We start from the raw sequence: 26480 nt of genomic DNA on the forward strand, positions 1-26480 counted from the left end.
GGGCCCACTCAGCCCTTCATCCCACCGAGGTCGATAAAAGGAGCGCCATTGAATTGGGCAATAACCAACATTTTCTATTGATCGCCACGCTACCCAAATGTTCACGTATCCCAGGTGGACATGCATTATACAACTATACGCTATGCAATGTTTGCAAAGGGAAGATGTGCCAACGGTCTACTTTGCATTTCCAGAGTGCATAACATAACAGTTATGAAACAAATTAATAATTATGGACTTCTGGGAAATCCTAATTTTGATATTTTGCTGATATGCTGGCACGGTCCTGTGAAACACGAAGCTGATAATTGTGTAATCATGTATCTGTTTTCAAAATTGCAGACATCTCATAAATGTTGGACCACAATTTGCAATGCTAATTAAGTACCTTTTATGACCTCTGCATAATTCCTACATGTGATTGTATGCCAACTGCCAGTGCAGTATAAACTGGTGCTTAGTTTGGAACAATGTTGGCCATTAACTAAAAGAAGGCTGCGTAGCTTTCTCAGCCCTGCATACCAGACTACCAACAAAGGCTCTTTTAATAATTAGTAGTATTCTTATTATTACTTAACCCTTTCGATGCTGATGACGAGCTCAGCTCGTCATCACCCACGGGTGTCATGTGCTGATGACGAGCTGAGCTCGTCATAGTGCCACTGAAATGGCAATTTCCAGCACAGGACGGGAAAACTGCCAGCAGCCATGTGGTTAAATCAGACGTGACGACTGGCCTTTCTTCAATCAAACATGGTTATCAAGAGGCACACGATTACTGAGCCACTCAATCGCCGGAACACGCAGCCCCTGCTCAGTGCACTGACAGGTTTAATTGCCGGTATGTCATTAGTAGCTGTAGAACTATTCACTTAATACGAGTCAGGTGTCTGATTCTTCGAAGACAGAGCATAGTAAATATGAGGGTTACAAATGAGGCGTCCTTGGTACCGCATGGTATGTCAGCTGTGCTCAACATAAGGCCATTTCCTATTAGGGCAAATAAAAGGCTCCGGTATGTTTACATCACTCTGAGGCAGACCGTGCACTTCCACAGGAATTACACCTTTACATGACAAAACACGATTCAGATAGTTCCCTTTACCCACTGGGAATATGGACGGAAGCCTTTGAGATCTCGCCGGGCTATTTGGCTAATATGCGGTACCAGACAGAACACACATCCCCCAACAAAAAAGCAGGATTCTTTTTTTTTTGCAGTAGGAAATTATTCAAGAGGAAGCCGCCGTTCGATTTCGCACAACAAGTCTGCACGGAAAGGTATGTTATTTATCGCGCAAAGGGGGTCGCAGTTTTAAACCGCCCAACAACCCCTACTCCGATTTCCTCATTAAACTAACAAGCATCTGGACTCGCTTCCGTGTTGAGCAGTTTACCTATTTTATTGGCAAGTAGAATTTTTTGAAAACGCCCGTCTCTCTCTTCTCTGTACTCTGGTGAAACTAAGAACGCACAATTGACTGAGTGAAATAGCTGTCTATTGTTTTCACACGACTCTAGAGATATACTCTTATTCTGAGGGAGCAAAGTTGTCATGTTATATGGTTGTCAGAAGCTAATCCCTTCTTGTCTATCCAGAGAGGTTAAACTCCTCCTCGTTTATTCGAGAAAGTTTCTAGTGACCTCTGAGCTAGCTGGCAAACCTTAAGTCTAATATAGTCAGTAGAGACCTAGTCGACCTCAGTCCTACGTCTACACTGCTGAATATATTATTCCAATGCGCAGAGCCTATTGGGAATATAGGAACTACACTACACCCCCACACCCTCACCCGCACACACCCTCACACCGCTGCGCTCCTCACACTGCTGCGCTCCTCACACCCCTGCGCTCCTCACACTGCTGCGCTCCTCACACTGCTGCGCGCCTCACACTGCTGCGCGCCTCGCCGCACACTGCTGTACGCCGCACACTGCTGCACGCCGCACACTGCTGCATGCTGCCGCACGCCTCACACTGCGCGACACACGCTGCTGCGCGACACACGCTGCTGCGCGACACGCACTGCTGCGCGACACGCACTGCTGCGCGACACGCACTGCTGCGCGACACGCACTGCTGCGCGACACGCACTGCTGCGCGACACGCACTGCTGCGCGACACGCACTGCTGCGCGCCTCGCACTGCTGCGCGCCTCACACTGCTGCGCGCCTCACACTGCTGCACGCCTCACACTGCTGCACGCCTCACACTGCTGCACGCCTCACACTGCTGCACGCCTCACACTGCTGCACGCCTCACACTGCTGCACGCCTCACAACACCACCACATCACTCAGGGACACCACCATATCACTCTAGGACCACGGTTCCCAAACTGTGCGCCGCGGCACCCCGGTGAGCCGTAACGAGGAGCCAGGGTGCCGCGACCACAATAGCTAGATCGTCTGACGCAAATGAACGTCGAGATTGAACCCGTTGTAAGCAGGCCCTTTCAGCTAAAAAGTTGGTCTTCCTTGCCTGCCTAAGAAACGTGGCAGTTGGGCACAATAATATAGATATTTGGCGTTTTACTTTTTACCGAATATTTGACCGAATAACGACATTTATAAACTATCTTGTGTTTGTTTTGGAAAGTCGTCGAAGATGTGTATATTTTCAAACACACATGCTCATCTGCATTAGGACAGTAAAGCTAATTTGTTTATAGTGTCACAGGTTCCTGCCAAAATGACACATCGCCTTGGTACACAGTATGTCGAAGTATGAAAGAACACGCAGTTATTGGGATATCATGTGACAGTAAGATTGGTGACATGGATTTAAGTGGGACAGCTCCCTCCGGGCATCAGACCTGGCAGTAATTAACATTGGCATTAATATAGGTCATTATCATGGGTCCTTATGTAGAGGTCTTAAAACGGGCCCTTAATTTTCCAGGGAAATCACTGACTGATTTCTGAACGATGACTGTAAGGTAATCCATGTCAGCGATACAAGTTCCTGTTTGCATTTCATGTTTTATTTAATCATGCATTCGCTAACAGTGATTACTTCTTCCAGGGTTTGTGTATGCTGCAATTCTTTAGTTTTTTTATTACCACTAATGTCTTTCTCTTATAGTGCATACAATGAACTATCTAACTTCTAGGTGTCTGGATAAGTTAATGTTTTGGCTCAGTGTTCATGACTACGTTGGCGGGCGCTGGAGTTGAGGCTAATGGCAGTGCCAGTCAATGGGTCAAAAAAGTGGTCAGACTAAATTCTCATCCAATTCTTGGCCTCTCTGTAGACTGCATAAAAATATGTAAGAAGAAAAACGGCGTGAGTGCCACATAGGGAGAGGACAGTGGTGTGAAGGTGAAAACGGAAGTGATTGAGACCCTTTCCACATATCTTTATAATGTTCATGGTCTCATTTTCAGAACTGAAACATTTGACATTCTAATTATTTACAATAAAATATTAGTTTTTACTCATTTATCGGATGTTGCTAATAAGCACTGGCGATGCCAATAGGTTTGGCTTGTTTTAGATGCATGCCTGTCACTGCATGACATGCCTGGATACAATAACAGAAATCTCACAGAGAGATGAACCAAAATACTGGTTGGTAGGTACACTATAGGAAGCGCAGGATTTTAGTTTGCATGTTTCAAGACACTCCCTTAATTACATTGGACACAACTCCTAGAAAGGATTTCTAGTTATGCTTCTTAGGTCACAAGCCTTTTAGAGATTCCTGCCCTCACCCCATGTTTTTCATTTCACTTAAAGCTCTGATTGGGGACCACCATAGATCCAGGGAGCAATAACTTATTTTTTATTTGTAGTGGCCATTCTTCACAGAAACAATCCCAAAGATATACTGCTAAAAAGATGGAAACCCTCACCCACATTATGTAGGATGCTTCATCATCGGGTCCCTCCTGACTAAAGCCTACCGAGTGTTTAATAGTAAATATACTGAAAGGCAATGGCTAATAATCTATAGACAATTAACTATAAAGAAAATAGTTGTTTATGGAAAGTTGTCACTGATCTAGACAATGAGGATCAACCATCACAAGAAAACAGAGTAATCCTGGACATTTGGGAAAACTACCTTTTGCTACTCTATTATGACAATCTCTTATGGAGATGGAAGTCTTGCCTCAAAGCAAAGAAAAGGACTGAAGAAGTTTGCGAGAATATTTTTAACCCGAATAGTACTAATATAGTTGTAAACGTACAAAGATCGAGTGGAGCCCCCAGTGTAAATGGTATACAATCATCTGTGTTTAAATCCGATAAAAACACGCTTTGCTCTTTTACATGAAAGGAGAGACTCCTCAAATAATAGCAGCTTTTATAAAATGTTTGCTTGAAGCAGATCAGTTAGTGACAGACTACATGATATTCATCAGTTCATTTGCTATCAACTATTTAAACAGGACGTCTACACCTTTAGATGTGCCTGGTTTAATGCTATCACAAATGCACTTTAGGAGACCATACATGATCATTTCAGTCAAAACATGTGAAATAGGTAAGATAGTAGGGGAACTGTGTTATTTCATTATCATTAATTAATTACTTTTCAGTCTCAAGGTGATTTTGCATGAACATACTTGCACTTTAAAATGGACAAAAGCAGGAAAATGAACTGACTTTATACAAACCAATAAAGCGGTTACATTGGAGCGGATTGTAATGAATATTCCAACATGCAAGCATCAGATTTTTATATTTTTAGCCATGGTATTTTTAAATGAGAATTGTTAAAAAGTATAATTCAAGGTAAAAAGAAGTTGCTTACGTTTAATGTTTGGCTATTAATCTTGTATCGTTTCACACTTAACAAGTTTTTATTAAACAACTGTTATCTTATATTGTTACAAATATTATAATACCTTCATTGCATCCCAATTAATTTAAGGAAGACAACAGGAAGTACTCCCGAGGTCAGGCTTACATCCTCCCCCACCCACCGGTAAAAAAATGGTGGGGAGCCACGGCCAACTGCCAATTAGTTCAAGGGGAGCCACGGGTCCAAAATGTTTGGGAACCACTGCTCTAGGACACCGCCACATCACTATAGGACGCCACCGCATCACTCTGGGACGCCACCGCATCACTCTGGGACGCCACCGCATCACTCTGGGACGCCACCGCATCACTCTGGGACGCCACCGCATCACTCTGGGACGCCACCGCATCACTCTGGGACGCCACCGCATCACTCTGGGACGCCACCGCATCACTCTGGGACGCCACCGCATCACTCTGGGACGCCACCACATCACTCTGGGACGCCACCACATCACTCTGGGACGCCACCACATCACTCTGGGACGCCACCACATCACTCTGGGACGCCACCACATCACTCTGGGACAACACCACATCACTCTGGGACAACACCACATCACTCTGGGACAACACCACATCACTCTGGGACAACACCACATCACTCTGGAACAACACCACATCATCTCTCAGCACCACAACAGCATCACTCAGCACCACAACAGCATCACTCAGCACCACAACAGCATCACTCAGCACCACAACAGCATCACTCAGCACCACAACAGCATCACTCAGCACCACAACAGCATCACTCAGCACCACAACAGCATCACTCAGCACCACAACAGCATCACTCAGCACCACAACAGCATTGTCCCTGCTTGCTACCAACAAGCATTGCCACAGCCAATAGGACTCACATTAGGAAACTGTAAGCTATTGGCTTTGTAAATAACAATGCTATTAATTTATATATTTTCAAAACCAACACATATTAAAAAAAATGTAATTTACAATACCAATAGCTCACCCTTTCCAAATGTGAGACCTATTGCATTGCAAATGCTTGTTTGTTTGAGATGGAAGAGAGATAAAGGAACATCTGTTCCTAGCTGTAAAACGGTACCAAGCGATTTGCAGCAGAGAATTAAAGAGAGATGCCGGGTTCCACCTGAACTCCCGAGTTGAGTTTCCGGAAATGGTTCAACATCCTGTTATCCTGGGCAAATCAATATATGTCCCCATGCGTAAAAAAAGAATGGGGTCTTATGTAGTGTGGGTGCTGCTCATGTAAAGTACCCAAATACATTTATTTAGAATTTTTAGGAATATAAATATTCCAAATAATGAAAAAACAAACTTGGAATGAGAAGAGGGTAGTGTTGTTCGTACTAAATATGTACTACTTATCAGTACACAACAACAAAAAGAGAGGTAGGGAGAATAAGGAACCACTCTTAGTCCCCGGTTAAGTTTTTGCAAACAAGAAAAGAGTGTGCTATGGTACACATAGAACCACACTTGGGGCAAAGAAAAATTCCACTGGCCTCACTCAGTTCAGTTTAGAAAGCCCTCACTCACCAACCTGGTTGATGACATGCTTCATCATCGGGCCCTACTGAAGAGGCCGAGTGCCTCTCCAGCGAACTCTGTGCTCAAGTAATTCTACCCCAGTGAGAGCATGTTCATTAAGTCTTTTAAACCAGTATCACCTTGGAACCGAATGCTGGAGCACACTAGTATTCACAACTAATGTTGAGTAGGTGCACTAGATCAATCACTCTTATGAACCATGCCCGCTCATTTACAGAGCCAGTTAACCCCTCTATCACCAATGGACATGCCATGTCATGCCCACAAGTCGAGCCTATTGTTATAATTATCCCTCTGAGACTACGCAGAACCTGTAGCACTGTATGCCTACTGTGCACACTCTTAGGGTGTATATGTAATAAATGTACTCGAGTTCTCCATCACCAATGAACATGCCAGGTCATGCCCATGAGTCAAACAAATTATCCCCCTGAGACTACGCTGAACCTGTAGCACTGTACGCTACTCTGCACACTCTTAGGGTGTATTTGTAAGAATTTATTGGAGTCCAGACAGCAACTTTAGGTAATTTTCCAATTTGGGATTTATCCCAGCTTAGGCGCTCCGTGTTTACTGTTCACGTATATACTGACTGATAAAGTTTAATGGATACTGAACATACACGGTTTAGCAATTCGGAAGGCAACGCTCTAGCTCCGAGTCTTTCCGCCCTCGTGATCTATTCTATGCGATTGGGCAACGGACTAGAAACTGCCCATCCTCACACACGGCCACTCCCATCCAGGAAGTGAGCCGCGCTACACTCGGAGTCATTTATACAACCTCACCGTCCACGCACTTCATCGTGGGGGTCCGGTCGAGGGTGTTTCAGGTTCCGAGAGGGTGCCTGGCGTCAAGGGCGTGAGTAACTTACCAGCGCTTAGCCGAATCTTCATTCGTAACATCTCGCCTATTCCTAATCTCGATTATATTGTTTTACATTTTTCAATCTAAAAAGGGTGTGCCAAATACGCTACCACCCCCCTCCCGTGACCCATGGTGTCGATCGCATTTACCATACAAGTGAGACATTTTTAAAATTACTGTATTTGATGCAGGGTCACAGACATTTTGGTCCATTGATCCTGACCAGGAACACGCGCTTCCCTTTTTAACTATGGCTACCAGTTCACTTGTAGCCCACCACACTCCCTAAAACTAGTATATGTTCCCCCAGGGACAGAGGTTGGTGATAACTATAGTGTTAATTTGCGACCCACTGTCCTCCCACAACAACTGGAGCACTACAAGCATACTCATAAGAACAAGACAGATTATTAATTGTTTGTCCTGTCTTGTATGTTTGTATATGTCCCCTTTTTCTTCCACAGGTGCAGTAACCTTAAGTCGGTAAGCCTCCTAAACCAGAAGTAACCAGGAAGGAGCAAGCTCTTTCCTTTGCACTTTTTTTCACTTTTTTACTTTTCACATTCACGTCTCAAGGTCAGGGTGAGCCTTAGGGTGCTCATACCGCCAGGGTTTAGTTCACTTTTACGTCCTGATGAATGCCTGGTAAACTTACACCGTTTTAAGGCAGAAACATGTTGACTGATATTAAAAGTTTCTGGAAATAACCAAACAATTAATTTTGGACTATTTTCCAACACTTTATTTTATCTATGTCCCAGTAATCAAATAATAAATAATTTTTGAAACACTTAAGACATTTTTATCTCTCACCACCACTAATTAGTTTCACTTCACGCCTAAACTCACAAAAAAAAACGCTCCGCAGTAGACCTGGCGTCGCAGCTTACTGGAGAGGCACTCGGCCTCTTCAGTGGGGCCGGATGATGAAGCATGTCATCAACCAGGTTGGTGAGTGAGGGCTTTCTTAACTGACCTGAGTGAGGCCAGTGGCATTTTTCTTTGCTCCAAGTGTGGTTCTTTGTGTACCATAGAACACTCTTTTCTTGTTTGCAACTACTTATCAGTACTTCAGTTTTTAAAGAGCAGACCTGTCTTTCACATCCTTATGCAAACGGTTACGGGCACAGTGGTGGACTTTGAAGCTGGGCCATCCAATTTAATGGTAAATTAAAAAAGATACTGAAAAATGAAGTGTCCTCTGCGCAAATTATCTGGTGTGTACCTACCGTAAACTGCACAAACATGAAAACATATGGGGCCTTTGTAGTAGAGAAAACGCCCTGGACTTGGGTGAGATGCACTAGCAAATAATTTAATATGGTATATAGAAAACAACAAATAAAACGCAGGATGTGTCCAAGGTGCACTACAGATAAAGGAAGAAGGCGTCACACGCTGCCTAGGAAGACTGGTTCAAGCACAAGAATGTGGCCAAAATAAATTTGCAAAGACTTGTTCAAGTTAAAGAAAAAAGTAGCACCCAGAAGAGAAGCACTGGAAAGACGCAAGCACATGTGCCATGCTCTATGGGAGAGTTCAGCACACTAAAAAGAAGGACAAGCTGTCACATGCCGACAACATACAATCAAGCGTATATGAGTGACAGTGAAGGCAACCAATAAAAAGCAAAGCCCACTGATTGTAAACAACATTTCTCAACGAGATCGCACATGCGCGGTCTAGGGGAGACGTACATTTGGGAACTTAACCCCTCTCAATTTCTACGGATAGCTCAGTTTTTATTAAACAGAGAAGAAGTGCTTTCCCACAGTCACTTTTGGTTCTACCTAAATAACTAGCTAAAGTCACACATTTCCAAAAATATGGGACATTTTGCATATAGATAAACTTGGGAATGGATTCAAGAGGTGACTGGTTTAGAAAAAATGCCATATTTACGGATATCGTACAGAAACTAGAAGGGTCTATTTTTTACATTCTTTTATTTTGTGTTACTAATTTTAAAGAAAATAACCATAACGTCTGGGACATCGATTTACAAAAATGTTGGTCGAGCACAATCTTTATGTCGAGCGTTCAGACAAAGGTCAATAAATTGAAAAATAATACATGAAACATCAAGGATGCCTACTGAGTGTAATAGCTTCACGGTCAATGAATATATGAATCATATGGTGTGACGGTTAAAATATGTTATTGAAGGAGCTATAACGCTATGAATTAGGATTAGATTTATTGGTCTTTACTAGTGATACCTAAAAAACAAACTTAAATTTGGTTCGGGTTACAACAATCCAGTTGGCAAAAATAAAAGATTACTAAATATCAACTCAAGTGGGAAACCTTCCAAAATTAAGAAAATCATTCTTGATAAAGGACCCCATTATCTAAAGTCTATAGATACAGAAAAAACCCATAAGAAACCATATAATCTGCACCTAAATCTGAAAACACATCTGATGCAGATAATAGAAATGCAGCGTTTATGATTTGTCATTGGGATCATATTGCACTCTTTCGGCACCGTGATCTGCTAATATAAACAATGAGTACTTTATTTTTCCGGTGGTTTACCAGATTATTTCCCTAGCAGCTCATAACATACATCTCTTACAGGAAAAGCACCCAAAATGAAATCAGCATTGTACGTGAACTATTGAATACTGGATGCTAAAAGTTAAGACTGACCTTGTTCAAGCTTGATAATTTTAACTGCAGCCATCTCCCCTGAATGTAGATTTCTGGCCTAAAAAAAAAAAGACAACAGTAGGTTACACAAACTATAATTTAGTGAATTTAAATCACTTTGTAAACATGTATAAAAGTACGTTATTGGCAAGAGAGTTTAGCGAGTGGCTTATCTCGCGGTAATGAAAGAACGCAATAGAAGTAATAAAAATCGATACAAAAAGTAGGCCTTTTTAGGTCTCGGCCTGTGTAGGCTGCGCTTGCGCAGTCTCGCCGGCGAGATCTTATGTCTTAGAGTAGGGGGCTTCAACCCGCCCCTCTTCTCCATTGGCTGGCTTCCTAAACGGAGGCCAGCCATTAGAGGAGAGGGGTGTCACTCCATTTAAGCCCCGTCTTTTTCAGATTCGGGGGCGTGTTTTTTCGCGTCTTTCTCTTTTCTTTCTCTCCTCTTCCCATTGGCTGGAATTCTACATTCCAGCCAATGGGAAGAGGAGAGAAATAAAACACGCCCTCAAATCCAAAAATTACGCTGCGTTTCTCCGAGGCATTCCTGCCTCGCCTCGGAGAAACATGGTGGCGCTTGTTAAGCCTTCCGTGGCTTCTTAATTTAATTATTTAGCCGCGCATTGGCTCTACTGCCTATTTCACTCCCCTGCCCACCTCCATGGTCTGGCTGCCGAAGGCGCCCCCGTTTTGGCTCTTGCCTCATCTGCTTGGCTTAGTTCCCTCGTCGAGATCAGGCCGTTGATGGCGATCTTTTAGCCGGGCTGGCACTTGAACACGCAATCATGGTTTTTTTGTTTACATTTTGACAACGAAGACATCGCGCATGCCCCCTCCCCTGTTGCTGGGCTGTTTTTTTTCCTGTACATTCAGCAGGCAGAGCTTCGACGAATAGGCAGAAGACTCACTGGAAATGGGTAGAAGTAGTCTTTTTCATTCGTATCACCGGTTAGTCACTCTGGAATAAAAGTTTATCGTCTACACTGGAGTCAGTAATAGCAAAAAGATGCGTCCCTAATATTTTAAATTATGTTATATATTTAAAACATATTTTAATAGATGTTTTCATATTTGATCTCAGATCATTTTTTTTCCGAATGTGGCTCCATCCTAAGGATAAAATATTCAGTCCTGTTTTTTTTTTTTGTTTCTTTCCCGACATTGACCGCAGTAATTCTGAATTATCTGCCATTCCAAGATGTCTGTCCGGTTAGCTACCGGCAGTAGTTGTGCTGTATTATTGTCCTGTTTCCTTTTCCATGCTCGATTGTGGGTACTCGGTGTGGCCTGGAGAGAAGGGTGGAACATCAGCTGTATCCAGCCGTAGCCTCTCTACCTTAGCAGCATGTATTACTGCAATGGGGACAACTGTACCCAAACTGACAACGCCAAGGTAGGAGACCCTGGATGCAAAATGCTTCACTGGCTTGCTCTGAACCATGCATGGTTGCTCTACACTGGTGAACAACCTTTACAATGCAACTTTTACCACGCAGTGCCTTTACAAGGCGGTATTTACAACGCAAACCATTACAACGCATTGCGCTGGGGGGCGCTCTAGGATAGGGAATAGGTTAATTTACTATCCAACACCTTCCCTAGTGTCCACGGGGACTGGTGTTGGAATAGTAAATTAAACTTTTCACTATCCAGCACCCCAAAGCGCTAAGCGTTGTAATAGTTTGCGATGTAAAAACCGCGTTGTAAAGGCATGCGTGGTAAAAGCATGCGTTGTAATGTCATACATCCCTCTAAACTATCCACTGGTGGGTCAGTAGGAAGTTGGTGTGGAGAGCTTGGACTGGGTGTCGTATTCTCAGGGTGATTTGCTGAGCCTTCCAGTCTTTTTCATGTTAATGCCACACGTATCCACTGCTTCAATGGAGAGGTGATACGGGGCACACGTTTTCCATTGGCCTAGATTTTTCAGTAAAACTCTTGCCTCTGTTCCCTGCCTGCCCTCGCCCGGGTGCATAAGCACCTCCGTGGCGTACGTGGTGAAGTGGGCCAGCCCCGGGGTGCAGGCCTGCGAGGGCGCCGCGGTGGAGAGCCTGCGGGAGGCGTGCGAGGGGGCCGGCGTCCGCCTGGAGATGCTGCCCTTCGGGGAGACCGGCGTGCTGGACTGCTTCTACAATGCAGGTGAGAGGGCTTTTTCTGCCCCCCCCCCCGTTCCCTCGTTGTGCTTGCTTTTCTGCCCCCCGTTACCTCGTTGTGCTTACTTTTCTGCCCCCATTCCCTCGCTGTGCTTGCTTTTCTGTCCCCCTATTCCCTCATAGTGCTTGCCTTTCTGCCCCCCCTGTTCCCTCGTTGTGCTTGCTTTTCTGCCCCCCTGTTCCCTCGTTGGGCTTGCTTTTCTGCCCCCCTATTCCCTCGTTGTGCTTGCTTTTCTGCCCCCCCCCCTGTTCCCTCATTGTGTTTGCTTTTCTGCCCCCACATTCCCTCGTTGCGCTAGCTTTTCTGCTCCCCCCCGGTCGTGCTTGCTTTTCTGCCCCCCGTTCCCTGGTTGTGCTTGCTTTTCTGCCCCCCCTGTTCCCTCGTTGTGCTTGCTTTTCTGCCCCCCCTGTTCCCTCGTTGTGCTTGCTTTTTCTGCCCCCTGTTCCCTCGTTGTGCTTGCTTTTCTGCCCCCCCTGTTCCCTCGTTGTGCTTGCTTTTTCTGCCCCCTGTTCCCTCGTTGTGCTTGCTTTTTCTGCCCCCTGTTCCCTCGTTGTGCTTGCTTTTCAGCCCCCCCGTTCTGCTTGCTTTTCAGCCCCCCCGTTCCTTCGTTATGCTTGCTTTTTTTTAATGTTTCTGTGTGTACCTGATGCTTTGTTATACCCAGTTTCCTTTTCCTCCTATTGTTTGGCAGTCTTTAATCAGCCTCATTGATAGCTCCTCTAGTGAACCTGGACTACCACATCCCCCATAATGGAAGTCCCCAGTGTTGGAGACCCCGCGCAGCCATCAATAGCATGTTGCGCATCATGCAGGCAAAGAACGGAGGTCTCCCTTGGGCTGATTCCAACTTTTCCATTATTTAGTGGTATCTCTTATCCTTTGATGTGTTGTGGAAACAGTCATATCTGGATTGGTATATTTACTTTTCACAATTGCAGGCATTGGAAAAACTAGTAGGTCCGGCGCTGGCTAGATGCCATTTGCCTTTGCTGAATTTTGTTTTTTCTTGGTTTTTGTAAAACTTAAATTTTTGGGGGAGCTGCTTATTTTTTCTTGCCTCTGTTCCCTAGGGCGTTACTGGGCAGAGATGGGCGTGTGGCTGACCTAGACTGAGGGATGTCTGTGTGTGTGTGGGCTGTGTGTGTGTGTGTGGGGCTCTGTGTGTGTGTGGGGGGCTCCGTGGCCTCTGTTCCCTGCTTTTGCTCAATTTTCTTGCCTCTGTTTCATGCTTGTGCTCGATTTTCTTGCCTCTGTTCCCTGCTTCTGATCGTTCCCTGCTTCTGATCGTTTTTTTCTTGCCTCTGTTCCCTGGGGCGTTACTGGGCAGAGATGGGCGTGTGGCTGATCTAGACTGAGGGATGTCTGTGTGTGTGTGTGTGTGTGTTGGGCTCTGTGTGTGCGTGTGGGTGGCTCTGTGTGTGTGGCTCTAGGTGTGGGTGCAAATGCAATAGGTCTCACATTTGCAAGAGATTAAGCTATTGGCATTGTAAATGACAATGCTATTGATTTATATGTTTAAAAAACAAAAACATAAATAAAAATAATGTCATGAGCAATGCCAATAGCTCTAACTTTAACAATGCTGAGACCATTGCATTGTAAATGCGAGTTGTATCTATTTTTATTACTTCTTTCAGATCACTTGAGTTAGGTTGATGTCATTTTGGGACTTTCGCGTTACGCTTATTACATAAAAATCACAGTAATCTTTTACTGCATGTGCGCACAAAAAGTGAACTGACAGAACAAGAGCAGCTGTTACTCACACCACTTGTAATTTGTGTGCTACATTTTTACCGCAAAATGCATTCTCACTCCAAAAATTGACATGAAACATTTTTGTACTAAAGCAGCACAAAACTACGGATTTTCATGCTGCATAATTACATGTCATTTTTCTGTAATTTTCCCATAATTTCACTTATTTACAAAAAAGCAGATAAGCGAATTACGCCCACCCCAAAAAAATATTTATCCTAACCTCCTCGAATTACTTGTCTTACCCACACATGAGTTGATTTACAACCTTAAAGATTCGAATAAAATACAATATTTGCAATTTTATGAGGCATGGACGATTCTGCCTATAGCTACTTCAGAGCAAGGTGTCACGTTGGCGGAGTCTTCCATAAACTCTCACATAATAAAAACGATGGACTACCCTCATATCATGGCATGCTGACTGTTGACAGTGTATTTTCCAGAATTTTTAGGAATGTCAAGTAGTGTTATATTCCCAAGTTAGGCCTATGTACCGAAGCACCTTATTTCTTACATTGTCCTATTTTTCAGCAGTAAGCCTTTTCACATCTTTGCGTGTGCGAAAATGTTGAATTAGTTTCCCTGAAACTAAACTGGTTACATATCTAGCTTCGCACATTATCACACTGCCCTCAACATCATTTACAAGGTCTCTTTTCGCACTGTGTACAAATGCCATCTCTATTTTCATCCAGGGGTGACAGGGCTATCTATATATCCATATCATCACAGATCTATACGCACATTGCAAGGCTGCTTTCTATTATAAAATATGAGTATCCTGATAGATTAGCAGGGGACACACTCCAGATGACACCAGAGGTCCTTGCATGCGGAGAATTCACCATGCAGGGGTCTGACATCTCGGGAGGGGGATCCAGTTCGTAACCATGACGGGACTCTCATTCTCTTCCACAAGGTAATGAGGTTGGATGGTCCCTTGGGGGGGGGGGGGGGGATGCTTGGCTCTACACCTACACACACTATAGGTACGCTTAGTGTAGGGTTCACATGGTAGTACTCTAGATTACTGCCTTGTTAATATGCCTGCATATATAAACTGTTTAGCACCATGGTGGAACAAGATCTACTCTTTGCGGTTTTGGTGCTTGTAATTACATTTATCTGCCTCGGTCTACTAATCATTACAGCACACGTATTTTAGGCAAGAATATGCTCATTTCAATAAATAATATTGGAAAAAGTCTCACTGTATTGTAATTGTATTGTAATTGCATTTATATAGCGCTTACTACCCCTGACGAGGAGTCCAGGATCAGTCTTTGCATCAAGCCCCTAGTTTATGTTGCCCAAACAATGCGCAGATCTTACGGATTAGTATGATACATGAGCTCTACCTATGGGGCGTTCCAAAGATTAGTGCCTCTTGGCACAAAAACATCAGCCTCCAAACTGATTGACGCTGGCTACTGCTGTGGGCAATTTAACAGAGCATGTGTATTTCAGATCACTGGACTATGTGCACATAAAGACAGATTCTACATCAGACTGGATCCCTGTTATCGCAACGGTCTTGAAATAAATATGGATTTGTACCGGTAGTCAAAGAAGCCACAGATGCAAACAAAACATGGACTCCTTCGTTGTGTATTTTTTATATGTGGTGAAAGCAATCAAAAAAGGTTGTGCCACATTAATATGGTCACTCCTTTGCTTTTTATTGTGTGTTTATTGATTCAAAATTACATGTATTTGCATTGTTCATCCAAAATCTATTCACTTAAATTCACTTACAGCTTACTTGGTAAACAATTATTTTCAAAGTTAATTGGGTTTCCTCTGTGAGCACGACCGTTCTAGGCAATCTTTATCTAGCCTTTGTTTGCTCTGTTAATGGATCTCATTCACAGGGAATAGACTCCGAATTACCTGCCTCTTCTATGTTAGGTTCTGTTCTCTTGTCGCATTTCTGGATGTCTGATGTCAATTGCAAGAACTCTATACCCTGTCAATGTTCCGGTATACCAGACAGGACTCACGGACCAGTACAGCAATCCTGAACACCTCAACCAATCTGGGTGGTGGCAGGGGGATTATACAAATTACAGATGGGAGTTGATCATGAAAAACACACAAGTAGCCACAAAAGCAGCTAAGTATAAGGATTTTCATGACCAAAAGTACTTAGAAATAATTTTAATTAATAGAACTTATTTCCATTACCTGAATAAGATAAGACTTTTCCTAGATTAGAGATGAAGTAAAACTAACTTGCACCGAAGTTATCTAGATTTTCTTACTTTAATTCAGCTCCCAAATACTTAATCCATGTTTTAAAATATACCAAACTATTTCTCCATTAAGAAAATGTTGCCCAAAATCAGTGCGCAAGCAGTTCTGAACAGCCCACAATCTGGTTTCCAACAAGACAGTTTTTTTATTTTGCATTTTTAACTTGCATGGCTGACATCACTCCATTCTGTAAGTAATCCGGTGTCTCCAAGTAGGTTTAAGTAAAAAATATATATATTTCTTTTCTGTTGAAAATGGCACTCATTTGCACTGTAGCTCCTTGCACTAGTCGTGCACAAGTTAGGAAACATCATGTATTCGGATCGGTAGCAGTGACGTGGGAGAATAATATGCTCCCAAGAGGTTCGACCAGGAGTCAGCTTCAATATCTCGAATACTTGGAAGCTTGTAACTTCCCAAAACGTTTCAGTAGATAGAATTCGGGTAAAGTCCAGAATGGAATATCTACATGCACCAAGTCTGAAAGGTAAACTGTCTGGCAAATCTTTTCAGGAAGAAGCAAAATTACAACTAAAAAGGTCTTGTAAACTGCAGCAGTATTTCTGGTTTGCCTATAACCGCTTTTAGCACAGTTCAAGAGTCTCACGCCTATTTCTCGCACACTCGCAAACATAAGAGTTGTTGAGTGCCACAGCAAGAGATTCTTTTAGAAGTGCCAACTCCCCTTTACCAACACACACATAGTCACCCTCTCGCTTCAATTACGGCTCCCTAGTTGTTCAGCCAATAACGTTAATCAAACAACTTCTGATATACAGTGAAGTAAAATTGCATTCTTGCTTTCCAGATGGTGGATTTCTATGAAACAGTTCGAAGACTTTAGACAAACGAATGTGAATTCCTAGCTGTGACAGAAAAGGAGGATCACTAATGAGCACTCGTGTTTTAACTAGTTCTTTAAATGTATATAAATGACTTTGAAAGAGCCCCAGTTTGATCATCCATGAAGGCCAATACATGTTACCCTAGTGCCACTCTGATCAGAGGAATTTGCTACCTGGATTTGCCAATGCCGCCAGATTGAATGCCCAATGGACCCATTGCAAGCAATCTTGTTGCTTGGTTTACATAGACAGGCACAGATAGATCCTCCAATTATCTCTGTATTCAGGAACTTCACAACTACTAAACAGACATCTCCTGCCTGAGGGGGAAAGGAGGGTCCAGGATACTGGCTAGGAATGCCCGTGCCATATTTTGTGGCAGGTCAGTGATGTAACAGTCAAACTGCTTACACCCTATATGTCAGTTACTCAAAATCTAGTTTATTTCTTAATTAAAACTATTATCATTACTTGAAAAAGCAATTAGCATTGCAGCAAATACTGATCACTCTCTTGACGATGGATGATTCTAAAATCCATCATCTCATTGTGTAATGGATGGTTTACCATCGTGTAATCTAAGTAGGAGACAGGTTTATTGGATGACCTAGTCAAAGTTGGCGGTATGTCACCTAGCAGGTGGCCATTCAGGATGATGAGGCTGGCTAGCTCACATGCTCTTACTAATTTTTCCACAATCTTGTCTCATCGCATACAGCGTGGCAGACTTTGGTCTGGGAGGGACCCAAATGCCTCGGTCTGCTCTTCACTTGGTTGATGAAACAAGTTTAAATTAAAGTCTCACGTTACTAGAAACATGATTGCTGACATGTTTTTAACTGCAACATATTTGCAATAAACGTATCCACTCTTGCAGCCGTCCTCTTTGGATTAATGTAAACATTTACAAGCAGCAGCGGTTCGCCTGATTTCTGAGCCCAACTGTTCATGACCAGGGCCAGAATCCAAGGTTGGTTTGTGGTTAATTCTGTGATTGTAACAGTCAAATTAGCCCGGCCACCTTTTCCTCTTCCGCATGAGCAGTTTTTCTGGGACAGTTTACTATGTTTAACAAACCTATGAGGGGGAAACTGACTTGAGCTTAGGTTTCCTGCATCATTATTATATAAAATGAGCTCAGAAATTCCACTACGGAGGCATCCTCGATTTTAGAATGCAGACCTCCCATATTCCATAAGCAGACGGTTAAGCCTCTCCATTCCTTGGCACTAGATTGAGCTGCTTTTCATCTTTGAGGGTTGTCAAGGATAGAGCAGATGGCAACCAGCTCACGCCTTTCTGGATTTCTTGCATCTTTATGATCCTTTGCTTTTCTACTGATGCCCCCTTTCTATTTATTTAAACAGTAAAACCTGGGTACATTGCAAGGCTTGCGGGTTGTACAGCAGGAGGATGAACCCCTCCCCCCTTCTAAGGACCGATGTTGAAAAACCTAGGACATTAACGGGGCGCTGCTGTTCTATCAGAGAGGGTGGGTTACCAATCTCCCAGGGAACACTATCATTTCTCTTCTCTGGTACCTGAACTGTGATATATATGCACGAGAAAAACTGCAATGCTCCTTAGCAAACGTAAATTACAGTATTGCTATATATGCAAGTGTTTCCACCAGTTGTTCCAATATAGTAACGATGAGTTCTTGTTCTTGTAAATCAGGTTCAAATTTATTTCCGTTCACTGGAAACTCTCATACAGCAGACACGTGTTTCGTCGTATATGGGAATGTAACCCCCGACTTTTTCAAGGCTATTTCCAGATCTGTTTTTTTTTTTTTCTCTTCAGTAGTATGCGGTGATAATTCCAACCCGCATATGGGTTCTACGGGGGTCATCCGTTGTAATAAATCCGTATAAATTGTCTGTCTAGTTATGACTCCTGTTCCGTCAAGGTGGCTTTCGCCAGTTCGATTATGTTTTAAGGAGTCCCCTGTTCATGAGCAGCGTGTCCGCTCGGATAGCTTTTTTTTACTGTACGTTGTAGCTTGTGGAGTAGTTGTACAATATAAAGTACAGAAATTCTGTTAAAGTGTTATGACTTATTTATGTACAAAAATGCAATATGTTGTGATGTTACTAGTGGTATTATAAAGTGGGGAGAATAAGTAAATGGTGGAGGAAAAAGATTTAAAAAATGTACCCGATAAGTAGGCTTAAAAGTGGTGCAGCTATGGGGAGCATAGGTAATGGGTGGATGAAAAACCGTACAAGTACAGCGTAAGCGCTACTTTTGGAGATAAATAAAAAACAAGATTACGAAAACTAGATGAAAGGTTTTGCTTGTGTATTGTGCATTGTTACAATAAACAGATGAAAATTAACTTTACATTTTTCAAATGAGCATTTTAGCAATTGTGCAATATAAGTTAAAGAAACACACTGAAAGTGAGATTGTTTTATTGAGATGGGCAATTTTTTTTATTGCAGATGTCTCTTACGGAGTTTTCTTCATTTTGTCCTGCACATTTTTTATTATTTCAAAAAAACTTAAACATGAACATACTCTAAAACATTAATGAGCATATAGTAAATATTTGCCCTTGCAATGTCATTGTGTTACTTAAGGTGTACAATTTTTCTTTATTTAAACAGTACACTGACGTTTTCAATTATTGTGCTACAAACGTTGAGGTTTGTATGTTGTAACAAATACTGTATTTTTTTCCAAGAAATTTGTTATAAAAAGCCCTGGGGCCACTACACCTGCTGCACCACTGAAATCATGACCCTACTGCCTGCTAGATAACTGCACTTTGCCTGTTTTAAGAGATAATTAAAAACCTGGCTTTTTAATCAATAATTCATTATTCCAGCGCTTTCCTTGTCCACATTCTCAGTCTACAAGCGCGAGACACCCCAGGGTATTTACGCGCTATACAAATCTCGTAAACATAAACATAACTGCACTTTGCCTGTTTTAAGAATGTGCAGTCGGTGTTCTTTACATTACATAACAACAAAAATACAGGAGGCTGTTTAACCAATTTACCGTGGCGGAATTGCGGACATTCAATTGCGCGGGCGGGGCCGCGTCGGCCAACGGGCATGCGCAGCACAACCATTGTAGTGCTCGCGACGGCTATTTGCGGACAAACGCACGCAAGGGGTTAAATTATTTTGGACAACTCAAACCCAACAATTATTAAGCTAATATACCATGCATTAAAAGTATTCAAATACATATGAATGGATTTTACATCCACGGAAAGATGAAAGACAAAATTCTCACCATTAGGAAATAACTTCTGCTTCAGTTTACAGAATATCGCTCAACTTCCACGTTGCTTATTCATATGGCCAATGGAAAATACAGCAAACCATATAAAATGTTTTTAGTGCTAGAACAATATAATCTACACACAAAAGGCCAGCTTGAAAAAAGACAGTCTTACAACTTACCAGCTTACTAAGCTAAATGCTCGGTGTTAAAAAAGTGGAAAACTCACACCAAAGAAGAAAAAAATGTCTTGTTTTTTTAATTTAAAAGTATTCCCAAATAATAGATACCTTCCAAAAAAAAAGAGCACCACAAATCCCATACAATCACCAAATATGCTTGCTCATAAAGACAAGCTTTGACGCAATGCAACAGCAATGACCAGCAGCTGGAATTTTCGAATTCACTGCTATGGAAACAATACAACCTCCCTTTCTGGCCAGTAGAAGGAACAGGTTACAATCACAAAATTTGAGGAATACATTTAGAACAGGCACATGACCGTGTTTACAATCCAAGACACTGTCGCAGTGGTCTGGTGCCATAATGCTATACAGAAACTGTCCCAACAGATAAAGCAGGTTAAAACTATCTGTTCTGAGCACCACAGAGCATGCACACATAAAGCATTGCAATTATTTTGTTCGGGTTTATGCTACATAACACGCCAGCAACAAACATGTCACAGAAGAAAAACATATTAGCGACAAACATGTGACACAGAAAACAAAATGCTATTTTATTTGTGGAACAATATCGTAAAGAATGTGAAACTTAGTTAAAAGTTCCACCCACTAAAGCAGAGTAAAACAAGCATGTTTTAAATGTGTGCATCAAGAAGCAGATAAATAGTGGTAAACAGCAAACACTGTGCATAAGAACAATAGTTCCACAGCTTTTGGGCCCGTGCCACTGCACCTGCTGCACAATTTAAATCATGAACCTAGTGCCAGCAAGGTAACTGCACTTGTGACTATTTGGTGTTTAGAGGAGTTCTGGCAATTTTTGGTCCTGGTGCAACTGCACCTGCTGCACCATTGTAATCATAATCCTAGTGCCTGCTAGATAACTGCACTTGTGACTGTCTGTCTAGTAGTAACATTTGCCAATAATCTGTTTAGTGGGGTCCCTAGAGCTTTTGACAACGGTGCCACTGCACCTGCTGCGTCATTTAAATCAAGGCCCTTTTAAATGCAATTGTAACGGTCTGTTTAGTAGTAAAATATAGCAATATTAGGTGATTAGAGGGAAAGATAACACCGTGTATGTAGCGTTAACCAAAAGAAAAAAAGTTCAAACCACTAATGTGGATGGAAATGAGTAGTTAGGCCATGGGAAACTAATAAGAGAGTTACCAAAGGGATAACAGGCTACCCCCAATAGCAATGGATTAAAGTAAACTGGCAAGCATACAGACCAATATAAAGTGAAGGAGGGATGTAAGCCCCTTTTAACATATATTAAAAACAATAGATTTCACAAGCACAGCGCAAGCAAAACCTAAAAAAAAAAAAGCCTGTGATTAAGAACTGTTTCACCACACTTGAATGTGAAATTGGCCCTCCCTACGGGTATTACGTAGAACCTGTTCGCCAATTTTTTATATTCGATGGCCAGCTCCCCAAGTGGCTGCAATCCAGGCGGCGCTTGGTGCAGAGAAGGTGTCAGATGAACTCTGAACTACATGGGCCTGGCATGGAATACTGAATACATTTCTACTGATGACAAGTTTAGGTAGCATAAAAAGGTAGCACCTTTTTCTCCATGCCAACAGCAACTTCTTGTTTATTTTTGTTTAACCCTTTCGATGCTCATGATGGAACCCAGCCGACATGAGCCACGAGTGGCCTGTGCACATGACGGTTGGGTTCCGTCACGACCCCGCCCGTGATTGGAATGTCCAGCACCTGGCTGGAATTCCTGCTGCAGGCAAGGTGTTAAGCAGACCACAGCTTTATTAATTTCAGTTTTCTAGTTTATGCAGGATGCCACACTAATATATCGATATTTGGAGTAGCTGTAGTATCCGTTACTCGATTTGGTGCAAGTACCGAATAACGCTCGAGGACATGCTACAAAACTTAGCAGAGCCTCCAGTGCACTAGGACAGCATGTGGTAGTAAGGGCTTGGGCTGGTGTTCCAAAAGTGCCCAACGTAGGTTCTAGGAATGGCTAATGCATACCCGATTTTCACTGAATTACCACATGAGATAAACCCACACGCAATTAATCACTTTAGAACTCTTTTACATAAAGTAGTTATCCTGAATGTCTGGAATGGATCTAGCCTTTCAGAACCTACATAGGACCCCTCTGCTATAGAACCTATATCAACTTTAGAACCCTCCTCTTCTGCAAGCTCCTTAGCTTGCAGAGTTCTTGTCTTATGTTTGTAGAATGGCTACTGCTCAAAGGGCTTCCAGGCATTTTTAGAAATGCATTCTTTTTTCAGGCAGGCTGCTGCCTTCAAAAGGTCTACCTAAAATGTGCCTGATTTGGGATTTACCAGAGCAGTAAGCACAAGTGAGGCTCATCCTGACAAGACAGGCATTGCCTGTGCTACAGCTGTTGGATCTCGATCCGTCTCACAATTGTTTTGTAAGTGGAGTCATCTGAGAGTGATTTTGTGTCAAAAAGCTTCTACCACTGGCCAGGGGATGACCTGGATGCCTCGCACAGCCAGTGGGTGATGTCTGTCCTCGGCCCTGCACACTGTGAACAAGAGCTGGTCAATTGTCAGTATAGCTAGTCTTAGAACAGCCTGCCATGCAAACTCATGTTTAGTTGTACTTCTGTACGTAGGGCTAAATTGGGATACCACAATCAATATTTGCTCTACCTTTATTGCTAAACACCGATATGGTTTATCATCCTTGATCAAATAAAATGTTGATGTGTCTCAGTTTGTCCGTATAATTTGTAGGGAATAAGTAGGACAAGTGGATTTTACAGAACATGTAGGTGCATGTAGCAAGTGGTCCCTTGGACTTTTAGAATAAAAATAAATCCATACCTCTGCCTTACTAATCATGCAAGGTGGGGGTGCAACTGGTAAATACACCTACCCATATTAAAGGGCATACACTAGATCTAATCTGGTCCTCCAAACCACTGGCACAGATAACTGACATCAGTCCTTGTGCCTGGTCGGACCACTTGCTGATGAGATGTTGGGTCCCCATGGATAGCCCACTCTTGCGGCCACTACCCCTGTGGAGGAAAGTCAGGCTATGGAAGAACGTCGAGGCAGATGCCTTAATTGCCTTACTCCATTCTATCCCTGTCCCTGTGCAAAGTGAGGATAACCTGGACCACAAATGTGCAGCCGGTTTTCCCAATTACGTCAGGCCTTTGATTTCTTGGCGCCCGAACGAAAATAAACGGTTAGAGATAAAGGGAAAGGTGCCCCATGGTACGATGAGCCCTTAAGGGGAAAAAAGCAGTTCCTTCGCCAAGCTGAGAGGAGGTGGAGACTTAGGTATGACCCACTGGATCTAATAACCTATAAAACTCTCCTTGGCACATATAAATCAGCTATCCTAGGGAAGAAGGCAGCATTCTATGAAGCTAGGATTAGTCGGACGGGAAATAAACAAAAGGAGTTCTTTACAATACTGAAGGAATTGAGCCAAAAAGGGGACAAAAACGCAGTGGGAGATGTGCAGACTTGTGATAACTTCCAGGAGTTCTTCCTTCAAAAAGTTAGGGATATTGTTTCTGAAATCACCATATATCCTGTAGATCCCAGTGCCCTGGACCAGCATGCCCCCCCTTGCCTGAGTAGCCAGTTGACTAGCCTCCCAAAACTTGGCCAGGCCACTTTAATTTCATTGGCCACTCAGACCAAGTCAGGTTCGCATATGGACCCCTGCCCGCCGAGCCTCTTTCAAATGGCCCTGCCGGGAGTGGGAAAGCAGGCCCTGGAACTACTCAACGAATTCTTAGAGCTAGGCTACCTACCAGCCAAGTTGAAGGAAGCAAGGGTCACCCCCCTTTTGAAAAAGCTAGGGGCTGATGCCTCAGCCTTAAAAACTATAGGCCCATCTCACAGCTCCCTTTTCTTGCTAAAATATTAGAACAACACGTCCTGAAATGTCTTGCAAAATATCTAGATGACCATCATCTGCTCCATCCCCGACAAGCCGGTTTCAGGACACATCATAGCACTGAGCTGGTGATGGTGTCCGTGCTCGACGAGCTTAGAGTCCAAGCCGATAAGAAACATCCAAGTGCTCTGATTTTATTAGATCTGTCAGCAGCATTCGACACGGTCAGCTACGACATCTTGCTGAGCCGTCTGTCGAATCTGGGTATAAAGGGCAAGCACTTCAGTGGTTAAGATCTTTCCTGACCAACCACACCCAAAGAGTTCAAATGGGTGACCAGATGTCGACCTTGGGCTTCCTGACCTGTGGAGTCCCACAGGGCTCTGCCTTGTCTCCACTCCTATTTAACATCTATTTGCAGCCCTTGGTAGAGGCACTTACAGGCAGGCAGTGCCAGGTCGTAACTACGCTGACAACACCCAACTCCTGGTCCGTCTTGAACATACCAGCCAGGTACAAGAATGGGTGAGAAACCTTCTCAGGTTTACGGTTAACTGGATGGCAGCTCACTCGTTAAAAATTAATCCAGAAAAACGGAGGTGCTCATTGTGCCAGTCCAAAATAGCCCTTGGTGTGAACTGTTCTGGCACTCAGAATTAGGGGTGGCACCGACCACCCCAGCACCAGTAGTAAAGAGCTTGGGCTTGAAGATAGATTCCGACCTATCAATGTCTAGCCAGGTATCAGCAGGGGTGGGCAACTGCATGGGCCTACTTAGGCAACTGCGGAAACTTGTTCCACTCCTCTCCACTTCAGCCCTACAAACAATTGTATCAGCTAGTGTTATCTCCCGGCTAGACTACGGGAATGCCCTTTACTTAGGCATCTTGCAGAGGCTTTTGAAATGGCTTCAGGTGGTGCCAAATGACGCAGCTAGATTAATCTTCAGCCTCCCTAGGCGTACGAGGGCCACCCCCTTACTGCATAATTTGCACTGGCTGCCTATCGAACAGCGGGTGCACTTTAAGAGCTTGTGCATAGCCCATAAAGCCCTCTATGGAGACGCGCCAAAATATATAAAGGACCGAGTCCAAAAGTGCGTGCCAGGACGGGCTCTGCGCTCTACAGAGGCATGTAAACTAGCCTCCCTAAGATACAATCTCAAGACCAAAGGAGGCAGAGCGTTCTCGGTCTTCCTGCCTCGGATCTGGAACGACCTACCTGAGGCCTTGCGTAGGGAATCAGCCCTGCTCTCCTTAAGAAAGTTGTTAAAAACCCATCTGTTCAGAAAAACACTGACATCTGTTTAATTCTCCTGCCAGCAGTCATGCAGGGCCCTGTTCCTTCTTTGAGCGCTTAGAAACCAGTGGTAATTTGCGCTATACAAAATTAAAATAACATAACATAACATAACATGTGAACGTATTACTGCATGCTGCACCGAACTGCAGCATGCAGTGTGACTTTTCTTGCAACAGATAAAAAGGCATGGCATCTAATGCAAAAGGATGTCAGGTGTCAAAACTGGTGCACAATGACTTGGTCCTCACATCAGTGGAACCAATTACAGATGCCCTAGCTGGAAAATCACAGTTATCCATCTGAAATAGAACGAACATCGATCATGTCATTTGTAATCTTCTAGATGGAATTCCCAGTGATCATCCTGTAGCATGAGAAAACAAAGTAACCACATCAGGGCACTTGAAAGAATGATATAAACATTTGAAACAAGATTCGTACTCATGAGCTTTTTATTCTTCAAACCTAGAATCGTAGCATATTTCTACAATAACAGGAGTGAACCAAATTAGTACAATTTACCAGAACAAATAAACTAAAATAAAACAAATGACAATGCTGCCAGCATGGACACTGAGAAGGAACAGCGTGAGCAGCAGCTAACTTTAGGTGTATTTGGGCACCAGCATAAGGTTCAACATCAACATTACAAAAAAAATCATCGACAAAGTCATTTAATCGCCCCTTTTTTAACGAGTTTCTGGCTTTACTAATGCTTGTTTTCGTTGCAAAAAGTTAATATAAAAGTTCAAGGACATGAGTGTGAAAGCATGCACCACACACACCTACTGCCTATTTTGAATGCATTTTGTTTTTAAAAACCACTTCAAGGTGGCCACCCATCTTGGAATAGTGCTAACATTTCAAGATGTCCATCTGTGCTTGTGGGATGATGAACTCACGGTCATTTAGTTTCTTTTCTTTCTTTTCTACTTTAACTTGCGGTTCCAAGATGGACGACTAACTTTCTGCAACAGTAAATCATAAAATAAATTTTGCCGGGAGGCTCCTCACACTAG

At 43.1% G+C, this 26480-nt stretch overlaps 1 protein-coding gene across 1 annotated transcript in view; it reads right to left on the minus strand.

Moving 5' to 3' along the window:
• Nucleotides 1-26480, minus strand: part of MAP4K5 (mitogen-activated protein kinase kinase kinase kinase 5) — a 577489-nt gene that overhangs the window by 503752 nt on the left and 47257 nt on the right. The window contains exon 2 of the mRNA XM_086937299.1: nucleotides 9864-9921. Within this exon, the coding sequence (XP_086793425.1) occupies nucleotides 9864-9921 (58 nt within the window). The remainder of the gene's footprint in view (nucleotides 1-9863; nucleotides 9922-26480) is intronic.

This window comes from Lissotriton vulgaris, chromosome 9, assembly GCF_964263255.1.
Source record: "Lissotriton vulgaris chromosome 9, aLisVul1.2, whole genome shotgun sequence".
Classification (NCBI taxonomy): Eukaryota; Metazoa; Chordata; class Amphibia; order Caudata; family Salamandridae; genus Lissotriton; species Lissotriton vulgaris.